The sequence below is a fragment of the Ailuropoda melanoleuca genome, chromosome 16 (genome assembly GCF_002007445.2).
Source record: "Ailuropoda melanoleuca isolate Jingjing chromosome 16, ASM200744v2, whole genome shotgun sequence".
NCBI lineage: Eukaryota > Metazoa > Chordata > Mammalia > Carnivora > Ursidae > Ailuropoda > Ailuropoda melanoleuca.
The window spans coordinates 36,413,042-36,428,799 of NC_048233.1; the positions used below are offsets into that span (position 1 = coordinate 36,413,042).

The window sequence follows — 15,758 nt, forward strand, 5'->3', positions numbered from 1 at the left end:
GGCGCCCGTCGGGGTCTGAGCGCCGCGGCGGGGAGTGCGGGCGTGCGGGGCGTCCGCCCGAGCCCCGCGCCCGCGCCCGCCCGCCTGCTCGCTCGCGAGTCAGCTCTGCCGCCGCTGCCGCTCTAGCACAGGCGGAGACACAGAGACACACAGACTCTGAGAGCAGTTTTCGTGCAACTCAAAATTAGCGCGGGCAGGTTTAACATCGATAATCGGCTGCGAAATGATCCCGGCAGCCGGGGGCACAGCCTCGGCCCCGTCGCCCTCGGTTTATACAGCTAACAAAAGAAACCAGGACCTGTCTCCAAATAGCCATCTTAGGCTTCAAGGCTAGGCAGAAGCTGTAGGCCTCAAAGAAGGGCCTATGGAGATGGATAGATCTGGGAGAGGGATCGGAATCGGCCCCGGCCCCGGCCCCCCCAGAACCTGCGGACGTCGCTGTCCGGAACAGTATTGATCCTTTTGAACTTTTTTTTTTTTTTTTTAGTGTAAACGGACCGCGTTGAGATTTAAAAGGGGGCGACAGAGGGACTTGCGATTGGTTATTGTCCGGGCTTCAAAAACAAAACAAACCCACCACCCCCCCTCCCGCCCCCCAAACAAAACAAGTGATATTAAATACTGGGCTCTCGGGTGAAAACACAGTGATTCAAGCAGCCCTTGCTTAGTTACTCTTACGGATCGATCTGAAACACCCACTGATGCCTGAGGTATCTAAAGATCTCTGTAGAATGGGTATTTATTTCATAGTTAGGTTAGAGTTTTCTTGGATGGTGCACTCTCAGACAAGTGTGGCTGTGTTTTTAACAGGTTTCTGAGAAGAATCAGTGGGGAGAAATTGTTGAAGAGTTCAACTTTCCCAGAAGTTGTTCTAACGCTGCCTTTGCTTTAAAACAGTATTACTTGCGGTGAGTAGTAGTGACTCTTCCACAGTATTTGGAATTGAGGGACTTAAGGGGAGATTTGTTTTTGGGGGAGGAAAAAAAGAACCCCCAAACAAATCCTGCACACCAAAGTTTCTAAACTTCTGTTCATTTTTTTCAGCCTGCGAAACATCAAATATCCATAAAGTGAGGTTGTAGGAAGGTGAAAGTTTTCCTCACCTATTTTAGGATTGTTTACATTTTTCATACAGGATCATTACAGGTGACACCCCACCCCTCATCTTGGTAAACATTCTTCTGTGACATTGTTATTGATTGCTTGATATCCACGGAGGGGCAGAGAGGTGATGCTTAGTAAAGGAGTTAAGATAGTTAATGAAACTTTGTATCCCTTGGGGAAATTTTTACTTTGCTTTGGAAACTCCTTTGCCTTTTTAAATTCTTTAAGATTTTTAAAAAATGAAACCTCTTGTGTGGAACCGTGTAACAGAGTGGTTTTTCAGTAGAATACTTCCACACAGCATGGCATGTTGGTGCCTTAGGTGACCAGGATTGTTTTTAGAGTAAGTTCTTTCGAATTTTTGAGTGACTTGAAGACGTTCAAAAGGATTATTATATATGTAGGAAGATTAAGGATACTATGAAATGGAATATTATGATTTGGATTTTCTTTCATTCTCTCCCTCCTTTTTTGACTGTATATGACAGAGTACCTTTCTTATTCAGTTGATATGTGATGGTGTTTAGATAATATATTTCCTGATTCAGCTCTGTCTTTTTCTGGTTACATTTTTATATTGTAATGTATTATGAGGTCATCTTTTATTTTTAATGCTTAATGTCTCATAGAGGGTCTTTAGTTGGTGGTGGTTACTTAGAACTAAAATAATGCTCTTCATATTTATTGCTTTTTAATAATATAATTAAAGGGATAGAAAAAAGGGATAGTTTTTTTTTAGTTAACGTAGCTTCTGCATAGTTTGAGTTTGGCACTTACCATTGCTGCACATGCAATATCCAAATGTAGATAATCTGTGTTAAGTTCAGCTTTCTGAAGTAGGAAATGCAGTAATTGCCCAGGTGTACTTTCTATTGGCTATCTTAGATTGACTTCAGGCTTGAAGCTGAAGAGTTCACAGAACTTTGTGGGTAGTACTGAGTTACACAGAAGTCTAGAAAATATTAAATATGGCTAGTTGTTATCTATTCTAGTGTGTGTGTGTGTGATGGCAATGTGTGTCAGAGTACATTTTTAAATAAAGGTCTAAAACAAGAAACAAAGTGAAGTTAACCCCCCGAACTGTTGATTTAGTATTGTGGTGAGAAGTAGAGAATTTTATATTTATGGTGATATTCATTTGCTCATTTCCATTTATAACATTGAGAAGAATATTATTATTATAGGTCTTGGTTTTCTGGTAATCAGTTTGAACAATTTGGATTTTAAACTGTTTAAAACACATTTTAAAGTTATGCCTAGTATTTATTGGGCTGATGGATTGAAATTTAATATCCAAAAGGTACTAAATGATATATAAGGTTCATGAGATGTGTGTTATTCTGAAGAATTTACACACATACAGACAGGATTTTAGCATAATCAAATGTCTAGAATTCCGGGTTTTTTTGCAAGTTATATAAATACTGTTTTAACAGTTGTAATTTCTATCCTGAGATCATATCATTCACTGATTGTACTGTTACGTACTATTTTTAAGTATATAGCTTCAGGGTTGTTTGCAACTCTTTACATTGTTCTCAGATCAATTTGAGCTTTATGCTCCTATTAGAAGCTGCTTTTTGAACTATGTCCTTAGCTAAACTTGTTTTTCCTCCATATGTCACTCTCCAGGTTTGTTTTTGTAGGGTTGTAGCTAGGCTACTAGGAAAAAAGTTGAAGCATTTGTTTTGGAAAATAAAGCCATGTGAAGATTTGCATGGCTTGTAAAGAAATACAGGAGAAATATGCTGGTCAAAAATTGGATACTACCAACCTTGAAAGATTTTTTTTTCCATAGTGGTGTAATACTGCACAATTAGAGGACATGTATTATGCTGGGTTTTACACCTTCCTCTGAAAAATCTTAACTGGCAGACAGGATGCCAAGCTTTCACACTTAATTCTGTTACTTAACCATAAGAGTGCCTCTTTATAGTAAGAAATAGTAATCGAGTGACTTTGTGAGTTCCCTCTTTGAGATATCAAATTGAATATCATGGTTTCTGATGAGCAGATAATGCAGTGTGTTTTATAAATCACAGGTAGAATGATTTTTTTAAAAATAAGAACTGCTTTTTCATTGGACCTATTATAAGACTGCTAATACACATATCAGTTCTCATTTACTCTATAAGTTTAATATTTGCTGACATTCCTCTGTAATTTCATTATTAATTGGATGGATGGCTGTTAGCCTAGTACAGCCAGGATGAAGATATAGATACATCTTCATGATATTACAGACATTTAAATAAAGAGGAGCATACTGGTATGCTGGCCATGTATATATTCTAACATTTCTGTGTTCGTTTTGATGCAAACAGACAGTCATTGAATGTAGAGACTTGAGTTTAGTGGTCTGCCAAAAGTTTGCTTGATTGTATGAAACATACATTTATTCAGTTGTAGATTGCGTATAAAAATTTCTAAAAGTCTGAAATTAAAAATGTGATCGATGATTTGTTTAAACACTGGCATTTAATGTTTTAAATGTTAGTGCCTACTAGTAATGTGTAAAAATACTCTATTTAAAAATTGGGTATTAATCCTCTATCATGTCCGTATAATTTGGTTTCACTTAGTTCCTTTCTTGGCCTGTACATCATTTCTTCAACAAATGGTTATTACTAGAATATCCCTATCAGTATAAAAAGATAAGGTAATATTTTCTACATTTTTGTAGTTGTAGAAATTAAAGTGCAAAAAATATCCAAATGGTTTTAGGGGCATTTGTTAATTGGACAAAAAAGTTGTATTCCTGACACATGTTCTGTAATATTTAATCAGTCTATTATGAATTCAGTTAGTCACAAATGATTGTAAGAAATTAAAATGTGGTTGGAAGTTACGTATGGTTAAATATATGCCCGATATGAATGTATAGCTATACACAGTGTGTTCTATATTTACTCAATTTTATTTTATTTTTGTTCTGTTTTCGTGCGAAGATTGGAGCACAATTTACTATTCTTATTTCCATTAAAAATTTGAAGACTTGGTATGAAGATTTAGGTAAATATTTCAAATACTTAGTTGAAGAATTTTCTTGTAGCTTACGCCAACAGTAGTCAAGCTTAACTTGATGTTTCTGTTATAAAACTTGATTTTTTGGAAAGGAGGTGAAATATCTTGGACATTAAAAAATTTATTGTACAAGACTATGTATTACTGATTTTCTTATAATATTAAAATTTTTTTTTACATGTACGTACCTTTAGAATAGTCAGCAACTTTATTGTAGCATTGTATCCATCAGAGTGAATTTTCAGTTGCATCGTAAATTTGTTCCCCCCCCTTGATGAATAAAGTCATCCCTTAAATTATACCAATCTAAAGAGTTTCTCACTTAAATAGAATGAATACACTCATGTTCTGTAGTTAGTGTACACCATGTAGATTACTTCTTTTAAGAGAAAGCATTTTATGAATCACTTGATGCTCAGTGAATGAATGCTTCACAATTGTAATAAAAAAGTAATATACTGACTTTTTGACTTGCGTAACAGAATTGTTAAGCAGACATTGCTCACTTTATTCAAGGAAGAAAAATAAAAGTAATATGAAGATTGGGAGGACAACTGTATTTAAATAAATTATTCATATATGCATCTTAAATTTAATATTATAAACTGTATCCTTTCATTTTGAACATACCTGATTTTGATATCTTCTGGTATTCTGTTACATTTTAAAGGGCATGCAGACATGTTGAAAAGAAAGTAGAGAAGGTTGAAAGATTGATCAGGGCTCAGCTAGGTTAATGTTGTGTCTTAGAAATCATGTTTAAACAGCTTAAATTTGCCCCAAATTAGAAATAAATTTAACTCACTCCAAGGTAGTTCATTCACTGAAGATACGTATTTTACTGAGGATACCAACTAGGAACTTAACCATAACTCCCAAAAATGTGCTTTTTTACATTTACATTTTCTTTTGCCTTACCAGTTAACTAAAAATGTCTATTTCTAAATAGGAACACTCTTTTATAATCCTACCTGTACTCTGTTGTGGATTCAATATTTTCATACTTGGTTGTGTGTGAAATCCACTGTAACTTTGATAGAAAAGCGTATCACTGCTGTGAATCTTTTTTATTGCCAAACTGAATGATATTGAAAGTTGGAAAAGGAATGAGGAACATTTTAATTCATTGCAGTTTAGTTGCCTTAGTCTGCAAGCAAGTATTCAATACATATTTTTAGGTGAAGTGTTTAGAGCTTTTATTAATATTTGGTGAAGAAGTCTACTTGGCATTTTCCAGAGTGGTATAGACCTTACTAAAGTTTACTGGCAAAAATGGGGTTTGTCCAAATTGGGAATTAGAGGACATATGGGGTGGAGTGAGGGGGATTCTCTGTCTCTGCTTCTTTGATCTGCCGCCACCATCATCACCATATTTTTTGGTATTTAGGATCAGTTAAAGTAGAAATTCCCAATGTGCTTTATGAAATACTTGTTCTCTTGAAATGTCAATATGTTTCCTTCAAAATAGGCCAAATGAATTTGAGCAGTAAAGCTAAACTTGGGTTACTTTATTGCAGTACTTCTCAGAGACTTTATTTTGTTAATGGGCCTTTGGATCTCGAGACAGCTTGGAGAAACACGATTTATTACCTCCTTCCCCCTACCCATAGTAAATGGTGTTTCCCAAACACTACCACACATCGCAGGAGTGTGGTGCAAAACCCCATGTTTGAGGAACACTTGTTAAGTTCTATAGACCACAGTTTGGGAAACTATGCTCTAGAAGAAATGGGGTATAAGGAAGAGAAATTTTAATACGGAAAATAATGAGGAAATGAGAAATGAGAGGTAATTATGTGTATTTATATAGAGATATATAAATATGAATGTGAATTATTAGGAGCTGTTGTTGGCATGTCTTTATCAATGACTGTGCAAAATTACATTGGTAATACTTGTTAAATATTTGTTTGAAATAGGGGGATTTAAAATTATCTCATGTTCATTGCCAATAAAAGAAAGGTAAAGAAATATTGCAGTCCAAACAGAAGAAGAAAAGTTGAACCTGTAAGATAAGCAGTGGCCTTAGTTGGTCTGGAATGGAGAAAGCTGTCCTTGTAAATACATAACAGTATTTTTTCTACTGTTTAAACTATAATGTGATCAAGGACAAAAGACCAAAAAAAAAAAAAAAAAAGACCATGTTAAAGATTTTTAAGTCTTAGGCAATTGTTCGTAAATTAACTTGGTATTCTTTATGACAAAGGAATTTATGATTTTATTTGACCACTTAGTCTTCTTTTCACTTAAAAATCTTGTTTGAATCAGCAGTCCCTCCCACCCCCAAAACCAAGTAACTGCTCTTTATTTCCCCTGTTGTCCATCATTCTAACTAGAGGCTTTTTTTTTTAAACAGGATATTTATATTTAAATTGTTTAAATTTGTTTATATAAGGCTCTCTAAAGAATTGTAGCAGAATTATTGATCACATTGTCTTATGGAATAGTAATACTTTTGTTGAAATATGGTGATAGTCCTGTTAAAAATTTGTATTTCAGTTCTGTAACTTTAAAAAACTGAAAAACTGAGAATTCTATAACTTGAAAAACTGAGAAGTCATATCATGAATTTTGACATTAAGTAAAGCTGTTTAGAAGGAAATATTGGTTTAGGGGCGCCTGGGTGGCACAGTGGTTAAGCGTCTGCCTTCGGCTCAGGGCGTGATCCTGGCATTATGGGATCGAGCCCCCACTTCGGGCTCTTCCGCTATGAGCCTGCTTCTTCCTCTCCCACTCCCCCTGCTTGTGTTCCCTCTCTCTGTGGCTGTCTCTATCTCTGTCGAGTAAATAAATTCTTTAAAAAAAAAAAAAGTAAATATTGGTTTAAGGACCAAACCTACTGGAATTAAAAATGGGGACATTAGCATTAAAGATTATCTTCAAATATTTTATGGCTTGAAGTTAAAAGCATAATTTTTATGAAAAGGAAAAGTATTGGCTTGTGAATTTGAAATAAGTTTAAATAACATGGTTAGTACAGTTTATTCATAGAAGAACCAAGGAAAATAGGCAGATTGATTCTGTTTATTCAGAAGTGCACAAAAATGCATATATGCTGATTGATATTGGTATTGGTTACCTATCATAAAATTTATTGATGCTTTCACTTGGAAATAAAACTTCTGGGGGACCTAGAATAAAGAGAGGGTTTAGAGCAAATGTCACTCTCAGTAATGTTCAGATTATCTATGAATTTCATTAAGCTTTCCAAGAATTGTGTTACTAACATCAGAGTCTAGCATATATTTTTCTGTTTCAAAATATAAAGAAGTGTCATTTGTGCTTGGAAGCTTTTTGCATATTCATTATGTTGTGAGTGGAAGTTAATTCATTTCTACAAGATATGTACCGCATTGACTAAGTACATTGCAATAACCTGTTGCTGGAACTGCAGTCTCTTTGTGATACCTAGGAGTAGCTATCAACATTCTGAATTGTTGTCCCAGAATGATAGATCCATAATTCCATTAGTATCTAAGTCAGTGTTTGCAGGGTCCACCCCATCTTACTGTGGGAGATTTTGTGGTTGGGCTGAATCTTCTGTTTTGGCTCTTTTATCTCATTAGTTCCCTTTTTCTTTTCCTATCATGCCATTGATTTGTTGAAGTAGTGGGGTCATTTGTTCTTCAGACTGTACCAAATTCTGGATTTGGTTGATTGCTTCTTTCTAGTGTCAGTTAACTTGTTCCTCTATCCCCTGTATTTATTCCCTGAAAACTGATAGTTAGATTTAAAGCTAGATAACATTCAAGTTCAGTATTTTAGGCATACTTAGTATGTAGTGCTGTGCTTTTGATTCAATCATGAAACATAATCGTGTTTATGTTGTCCCATTTTAGTGGTGTTAAGAATGATGACTGATTTTAAATAATTATAGTCTGTATTTTTAAAAAGTGTGCCATAGGTGATTCTTAAAGTGTGCTGAAGTTTGAGAACAGCTGATCTAAGTATTGTAATGAAGCTAATTTAGTTGCTGAGATAACAGGTTTACCTTGGCATCAACATATTGGCCAGGGCTACATCCAGAACAAAACCTCTAGGTGACATCTGGTCTGGGGCACCTGCTCAAGCTGCACCTGTCATCTCTAAGTAGAGCCTGGACACACCCTACACTTTGTCTCTGGGCTCCAGAGAAGCTAACAAGGGCTCCAGTTCAGCTGAGGGGAATCAAAGGGTACATGAATTACCAATTCAAACTTACCCCAACTGTATTTGAGTAATTTGGATTTTAAAAAGTAATTAAAAATAAGTTTCCCTTAATATCTATGTGGGGGTTTTTTTCTATATAGGACTTTATGATATTCATCCCAAATAAGATTCCATTTGTTTAATTGAATTTATTGTATGCTTTTCCACTTTGTGAGGATTTTATTGGTCTGCCCCAGTATTGCTGAGGAGAGTTAACTTATATTTTATAAATTCCTATACAAATAACAACATTAATAATAACTTGTTTTTTAGTGCACTTCTTCATTTTTCAAACCATTTTTATATGTGAGATTTTATTTTTATCATTTCAAATTTCAGAAGTAATTGCTGTTATTTAATCTTAGAAAAAATAACACTTAGAAAAAATTTCTTTACACCACTCAAAGTCTTTTCTTTTGGAGCATATGGGCTACTTCTTTTTTTTTTTTTTTTTTTTTTTTTTAATTTATTTGTTCGACAGAGATAGAGACAGCCAGCGAGAGAGGGAACACAAGCATGGGGAGTGGGAGAGGAAGAAGCAGGCTCATAGCGGAAGAGCCTGATGGGGCTCGATCCCATAACGCCAGGATCACGCCCTGAGCCGAAGGCAGATGCTTAACCGCTGTGCCACCCAGGCGCCCCACATATAGGCTACTTCTTAAAAAAAAAAAAAAAAAGAAAAAGAAAAAAGCTGTAGGTTATATCCAACTCTCAATCTCTAAGTGTCAGCCGTAATGGCCAGTTAGAAAAGTGTTTTTTTTAATATATTTTCAGACCAAATTTCCCCCCTTGGCCTGTTTCTGTCCCTAGTGATAGACTTGCTTTAACAAAGCATTGTCTTATTTATCACCTGTCATTATCCACAGTTGTAAAATATCTTCAGGTATATTCTATGTTCTTGGTATGTTTACCTTTTGTTTCTATCAGTAAATGATTTTTTTCATTACCATTTAGTGGGGCCAAAATAAAATGCTTTTTATGAAGCAGGATTTAAATAAGTTGTGTAAGAATTTATTGTTTGCATGTACATCTTATTGTGAAATATAGCAAGTATCTGATTCTAGCCTTTTCTGAGTTCTTAACTTTGTCCTTGGTTAAGTATTCAGTGGTCAGTTGCTCTGTGCACAAAGATGATTTATATTATGTAATTATAACATTCATGGTGAAGTGTTTTCAGATGAAACTTTTTTTTTGTTCCTCTCCTAGCTCATTGATTAATTTTAAGTAAGTAAAATGTTAGTAGAAACATACATGAGGTAAGTAGGAACATTCATCTGTTAAAATAGGACAAAGAAGAGACCATAGTTAGGTCTCTATGTAGAAAATACCTAACTTGTAATACTTTAGAGATGGGGCTAAATTTAAAATCATTGGTAATAATGCCCAGGTTGATTATACTTTTCATAATTGTTTATAGATTAAGTGAATTTTCACTATACCTGAACTCAGGTAAGACCTCTTTGTACTTCATAAACAGAAGTTCCTACCTTAGCAGGCTGTACCTCTAAGTGCACTCCCAAGTAATAGGTGATGTGTTCTTAAGTGGTTTGGTGTGATTTTTTTAGGTTTACACCATTAAAAAGTCAAACCTTTGAATTTGTGAGTTTTTCCAGGTAGCCCCACATTGCAATTCATTAATTCAATCTAGTAGTAAAAAATCTGCTTGAGAGAGAAATGGTAAACCTAATCATTTTCCTTCCTTGCTATGTTTTCTTTTCAAAAAATTCTTCAGTTTTTTTGACTATAATGTGATCTTATTTACACTTCATTGCCTATTGACAAATTGTTATTATTCTGCCACATTTGCTTTATGTTTTTCTCTCTATATGTGAGGGTGTGTATATATACACACATTATTACTCTTATGTAATCATTTGATATTATTATAGAATGTTCTAAATATGAGTGTATATTAAGAATAAAACATTCTCTTAATGTAGCAACAGTACAGTTATTAAATTCAAAAAACTTAACATGGATACAATCATATTATCTGTATTATATATAGACTTTATTCAAATTTTGGCACTTGTCTTTTATAGCATATCATACCCACACCACAAGTCCATGATCTTGTATTACATTTACTTATATCTCTGGTTCTTCAGCCTTTCATGACATTACCATTTTTGAGCAGTACAGGCCAACCGTGTTATAAAATTTGGATTTGTCTGATGGTTTTCCAGGATTAGATTTAGGTTAGACATTTTTGGCAGGAGGCCAGATGTCACTTTGTCCTATTGTTGATGTTAACTTTGGTTTAAGGTGATATCCTCCTGGTTTCTTTAAAGTTTCCATTTTCTCTTTTGTAATTAATAATTAACCTGTGCGGATATTTTGAGAGCATGTAAATACCTTGCTCACCATTAAACTTTTACCCAATAATTTTAACATCCATTGATGATTCTTGCCTGAATCAGTTAATTAAAATGGATGTACAGTGCTTATTTTCTAACTTTATCATTCCTTCTGAATATCTTAGTTAGCAATCTATAAGGAAAATATTTTCATTCTTATTATTTATTATATTTTTATGTTATACAGTGGATTAATATCTATTATTATGCGTTTTGCTGCTTAACTTTGGCCAGTAGTTGTCTTTAACATGTTCCCATTTTTAAGCTCTTCTGTGTTTTCTGAAAAAATAAGATTTTCCAGGGTCAACTTGTGTTTTGCTTGCCTATCTCAGCATCAGCTATTTCTCCAAGGAGTGTCCTGGGTTTGGTTTTTTGTTTTGTTTTTTTGTTTTGTTTTGTTTTTTAGCATGAAATAGTATACAGAAACCAAAATCTGGTTGGTAGGTATACTAATTGTTGTTGGGTTGTCTTTCTTCCAGGCTCTTTCAGAGTAAGAGCTAGGAGGTTTATTTATTTTAAATATAAATGTACATATGTTAAAAATCACAGTGCTGTATATACTGATATGTCTGGCTACAAATCCACACAGGTTTCTTCTTGCCTTCTTCCATACCATGCATGTATCTTCCTTCTCCTGCACTGAGAACCCTAGTTCCCAATGCCAGTATGTTTACTCATCTTGTCAGGTCTATAATACATAGAGTATAGTTTCAGAATTGTTATACCTGTACCACTACAAACAACAGCTGCCAAGTAGAGTTACAAATTCTTTTCAGTTCTTTTTGTGTTCAGACTGAAGCTGTATTGGTATTTTAAAAAATTTGCAGTGGTTGGATTCTTTTTTCTCCTTTTACTGTTAAAATTCAGTAGAATTCATATTTTTTTCCATTTGTATTTAATTTTGTGATTTTCCCCACTTTTGTTTCTTCAATTTTATTTGTGAATATTTAAAACACTTAATAAAATTCTAAAATCAAAATTTAAGATACTTGGAGGTTATCCTCTTCCCTTCCTCTTCTACCCCCTTCCCACCCATGCTTTGTTAGTAACTGATTTCCTTAGTGTCTGGTTATCCTTCCTGTGTTTCTTTTTGCAAAAATTATATGTGTGTGTGTGTGTGTGTATATGTATATGCATTCTGTATATATGTATGCTTTCATATATATATATATGCATTCTTAGTTTCTGTTGAAATGAAGAATGCATTTTGCCTTTTTTTCACTAACTGTATCTTGACTGTCACTCTAATAAACTCATGAAGTCCCATTCTTTTTTTTTTTTTGCAGCTGCATAGTATTCCATTGTGTGGCTATATCCTAATTTATTCCCCACATAATGGCACTTAGGTTGGTTCCAATATTTAGAATAGCAAATAATGCCATATGAGTAATCTTCTGTAAATCTAGTAACCTTATGCAAACCTATTTTTAAATTTTTGGAGATGTATCTTCAGAGTAAATTACTAAAGTGGGTGTTGATATAGTAATCAAAGAATAAATGCATATGTAGTTTTGTTAAATATTGCCAAATTCCCTTTGTGGGAAGGAACTATTTAGCATTCCCACCACAGTATATGAAAGTGCTTATTTCCCACAGCCTTGCCATGTGCTGTCAAGCTTTTTAAATTTTACCAATGTGAGGGGTTAAAAAATGGTATCTCACTATATTTTAATTATTGTGGCATACATAGCATGTTTTAAGATTTTATCTATTTGTTTGAGAAAGAGAGCGAGCACAGATGTGCCTGCGTGTGTGAGCAGGAGGGGGGATGAGGATGGGGGGAGAGGGACAAACAGACTCCACACTAGCCTGTCTGGGGGCTCAGTCTCATGATCATGAGATTATGACCTGAGCTGAAGCCAAGAGTCAGTCACTTAACCTAGTGAGCCACCCAGGTGTCCCACAGATACCATGTTTTAATGTTTGATAGTGCCATTCCCATCTCAGAGCTTTGTTGAGGGGGGGGGGTTGGGGGAAGTTTTCTTGGCTATTTTATGTCTGTTTTTCCATATGAATTTTAGTGTCAATTTGTTCTAAGTTCCAGAAAAAACCTTTCTGGTTTTTTGTTTGTTTTGTTTTTTGAATGGAGATTGCATTAAGTTTATAAACTATTGCAGAAGAACTGAGATGATGGTATTGAGTTGAACTATTCAAGAACAACGGAAGTCTTCCTATTCAAATCTTTTTGTGTTATGCAAGAGTCTAAAATTTTCCTTTTATAGGTCCTGGACATTTTTATTCCAAAGTTTAATCCAAAGTTTAATCCTAAATTTATTCTTAGATATATTTTCATTTCTGCTCCTACTACAAATGTGGTTTTTCATCCATTTTAACCTTTTAATTGGTTATTTATTTATATGAAAGTTATTTTTTATATTATAGTCTGCCTTACTCAATTGTTTTACTGTTTTTTGGGGGTTTTGTTTTGGGGGTATTGGGAAGGGGCAGAAGGAGGGGGAGAGAGAGAGTTCTAAGCAGGCTCCATGCCCACTCAGGACTTGATCTCACAACCCTGAGATCATGACCTGAGCTGAAATCAAGAGTCTGCTGCTGAAGCGACTGAGCCACCTAGGTGTCGCAGTTGTTTTACTGTTTGTATTAATTTTATCATTGATTTTTAAAAATTTTAGATATACCAGCATGTCATCTGCAAATAGAGATGGTTTTACTTCTTTCCTAAATTTTATGCCTTTAGTTATTTTATAACTTTAATTATTTTCTTTTGCCTAATTGTATTGGCCACTATTAAATAGTTGGAAAGATGAAGGTGTCTTTGCCTTAATGATTACCCTAATTTGATGTCTCTTGCATTTCCTCATTGCTCATTGACTAAGATACTGTCTGCTATGTGTTCTTTTTTTTTTTTTTTAAGATTTCACTTTTTTTGTTTTAGAGAGAGAGCACACTTCAGCAGGGAGAGGGGCAGAGGAGGAGGGAGAGAGAAAGGGAGAAAATGTCAAGCAGGCTCTATGCCGAGTGCACAGAGCCTACCTTTGGGCTTGATCTCATGACCCTGAGATCATGACCTGAGCTACAACCAAGAGTCAGTTGCTCAGTTGACTGTGTCACCCAGGTGCCCCCTGCCATGTGTTCTTGATGTAGCCTTAACTCTATATGTTCTACTAAGATAGTATTTCTCTGTTTATTGAATGAACGATACTGTCAGACTTAGAAGTCAGATTTAGAGGTATCCTTCATGTGTTTTATCTACTAGAATTTGGTTTTATTTTTTTAAATCTGTAATTATTTCTTTATTATCTGTATTCGAGAGGGAGCTAATACTGAATACTACAATTTTTAAGTCCCATTTCGCAGCTTATATTTGAATGTGAATATTTCTCATGTTCTAGGAATCTAATATGTAAATAAAAATCAGCTACAGTGCTAAATCATAACTTCAGAGGAAGGTTACCTTTTCTGATTTATCTATCCATTAAAAAGTCTTTACTATTTCATTCTTTGCTGGCTCTTGCATCACCTGCTATATAAAAACAGGACAATAGTTTAATTGATTGCTTGATTTTATATTATTAAAACTAGTATAAATCATGATTTGATCATTGCTTGAGTTTTGTATTCTCAAGATGAGAAGTAATTGTTTTTGTCTGAAAGTCTTCTTTATAGGTTATCCACCCTGTGGAGATGAAAAGCAAATTCATGTTTTAGTTATAATCAGAAATCCTATATGCTTTTTTCACTGAATCCATTCAGATCCATTACCACTAAATTAAATGTTATGTTTTTACATTGCATATCTGATCCTCAGATTTAGATGTAATTTGGATATTAAAGCCTTGTTAGTTTTGAGGGTTGCTTAGAACATCCTTCTTTATCTCCTTCTTTATAAACTATGGGTGTTAACTTAAATGGATGTGTGTGTGCGTGTGCACAAGTATGCACAAGTATGCACACACACACATTACATGCAATACTGTTTGTTAGCTTTAAGCAAATGGCTTGATAATTTCTTGGTCAGTTCTTGAACATACCAGATCTTATAGATATTACCCAGTCTTGCACATTTAAGGGGCTAAGCTGAAATAGACATTAGATACTATATGCAAATGTAACATTTAGAGGCCTAGTAGTATAGCTTTAGATTCCTAAAGATAGGTACAAGAAGTATGTAGTTAGAATTGGAGATGGCTACCTAATCTATCAATTCATAGCATCACTATTCTTAGGACTAGAAGGGATTTTAAGAAAGTGGTCTAACCCCATGCTTTTTGGTAAGCTAGAAATAAGGATATTTTTTTTCTGTTAGGCCTGCATAAGGATAATTAACTTGCCTAAGATCACTATTACTGAATGATGGAAGGGGAAAGTAGAAGCTAGGCCTGCCTTTATTACTCTAGCTACTCTGTTCTGACTTAAAAGGAATAAATGTAGATTGTCAGAGATTTCTTTGCTACTAAAAATGTGACTTTTATTTTTTCATTAAGATGATTCTACTGACTTAAACCTTCTATGAGGCATAGGTTTTAAATTGTTGGCCTGTAGAGGTGATAATTATGTACTTGATTTGTCATTTGTATCAACAGTCTTATCTCTTTCCCCTTCCCGTTCAAAGGATTATGTTTATAAGACAGGTGAGTATTATTGGAAAGCCCATAGCAAAACATATAACAATCACTGGGAAAAATCACTTTTTACTTGAGTGATATTCCTTATTTTTAAATGTTTTGCTTGGAAAAAGTTAAACTTACATATTTGATATATAGATATATATATATAGATATATATATTTATTTAATAACCAAGAATACTAATTTAAAGTTTTCAGTCTGGTACATTATTTTTTAGATGGAGACCTCTACTGGAAGTATGAAGGAATAGATGGATTCTATTATACATTATTAAATATCTAGAAAAAGGGATGTCAAGGAGATTTACTTGAGACAGAGTCAATGTAAAGTATTCTAGAGTCCTTTTAAAAGAATCTTTCTTATGGTATTTTAGATAATAGTGTACTTTTGGTTTTATGACATCATCTTAAGTTTTTCATAAAGCAGAATACTAAGTTTATATTTGATTTTTGCTATTTAGCTGTTTATTGAATTTGTCACGTGCCAGGTGCTGCGCTAA

The 15,758-nt window shown here is 34.3% G+C and overlaps 1 protein-coding gene across 1 annotated transcript in view; it reads left to right on the top strand.

The window, feature by feature from the left end:
* The window catches only part of ARID2 (AT-rich interaction domain 2), a 155,907-nt gene that overhangs the window by 1,101 nt on the left and 139,048 nt on the right, over positions 1 to 15,758 (top strand). The window contains exon 3 of the mRNA XM_002927168.4: positions 811 to 908. Within this exon, the coding sequence (XP_002927214.1) occupies positions 811 to 908 (98 nt within the window). The remainder of the gene's footprint in view (positions 1 to 810; positions 909 to 15,758) is intronic.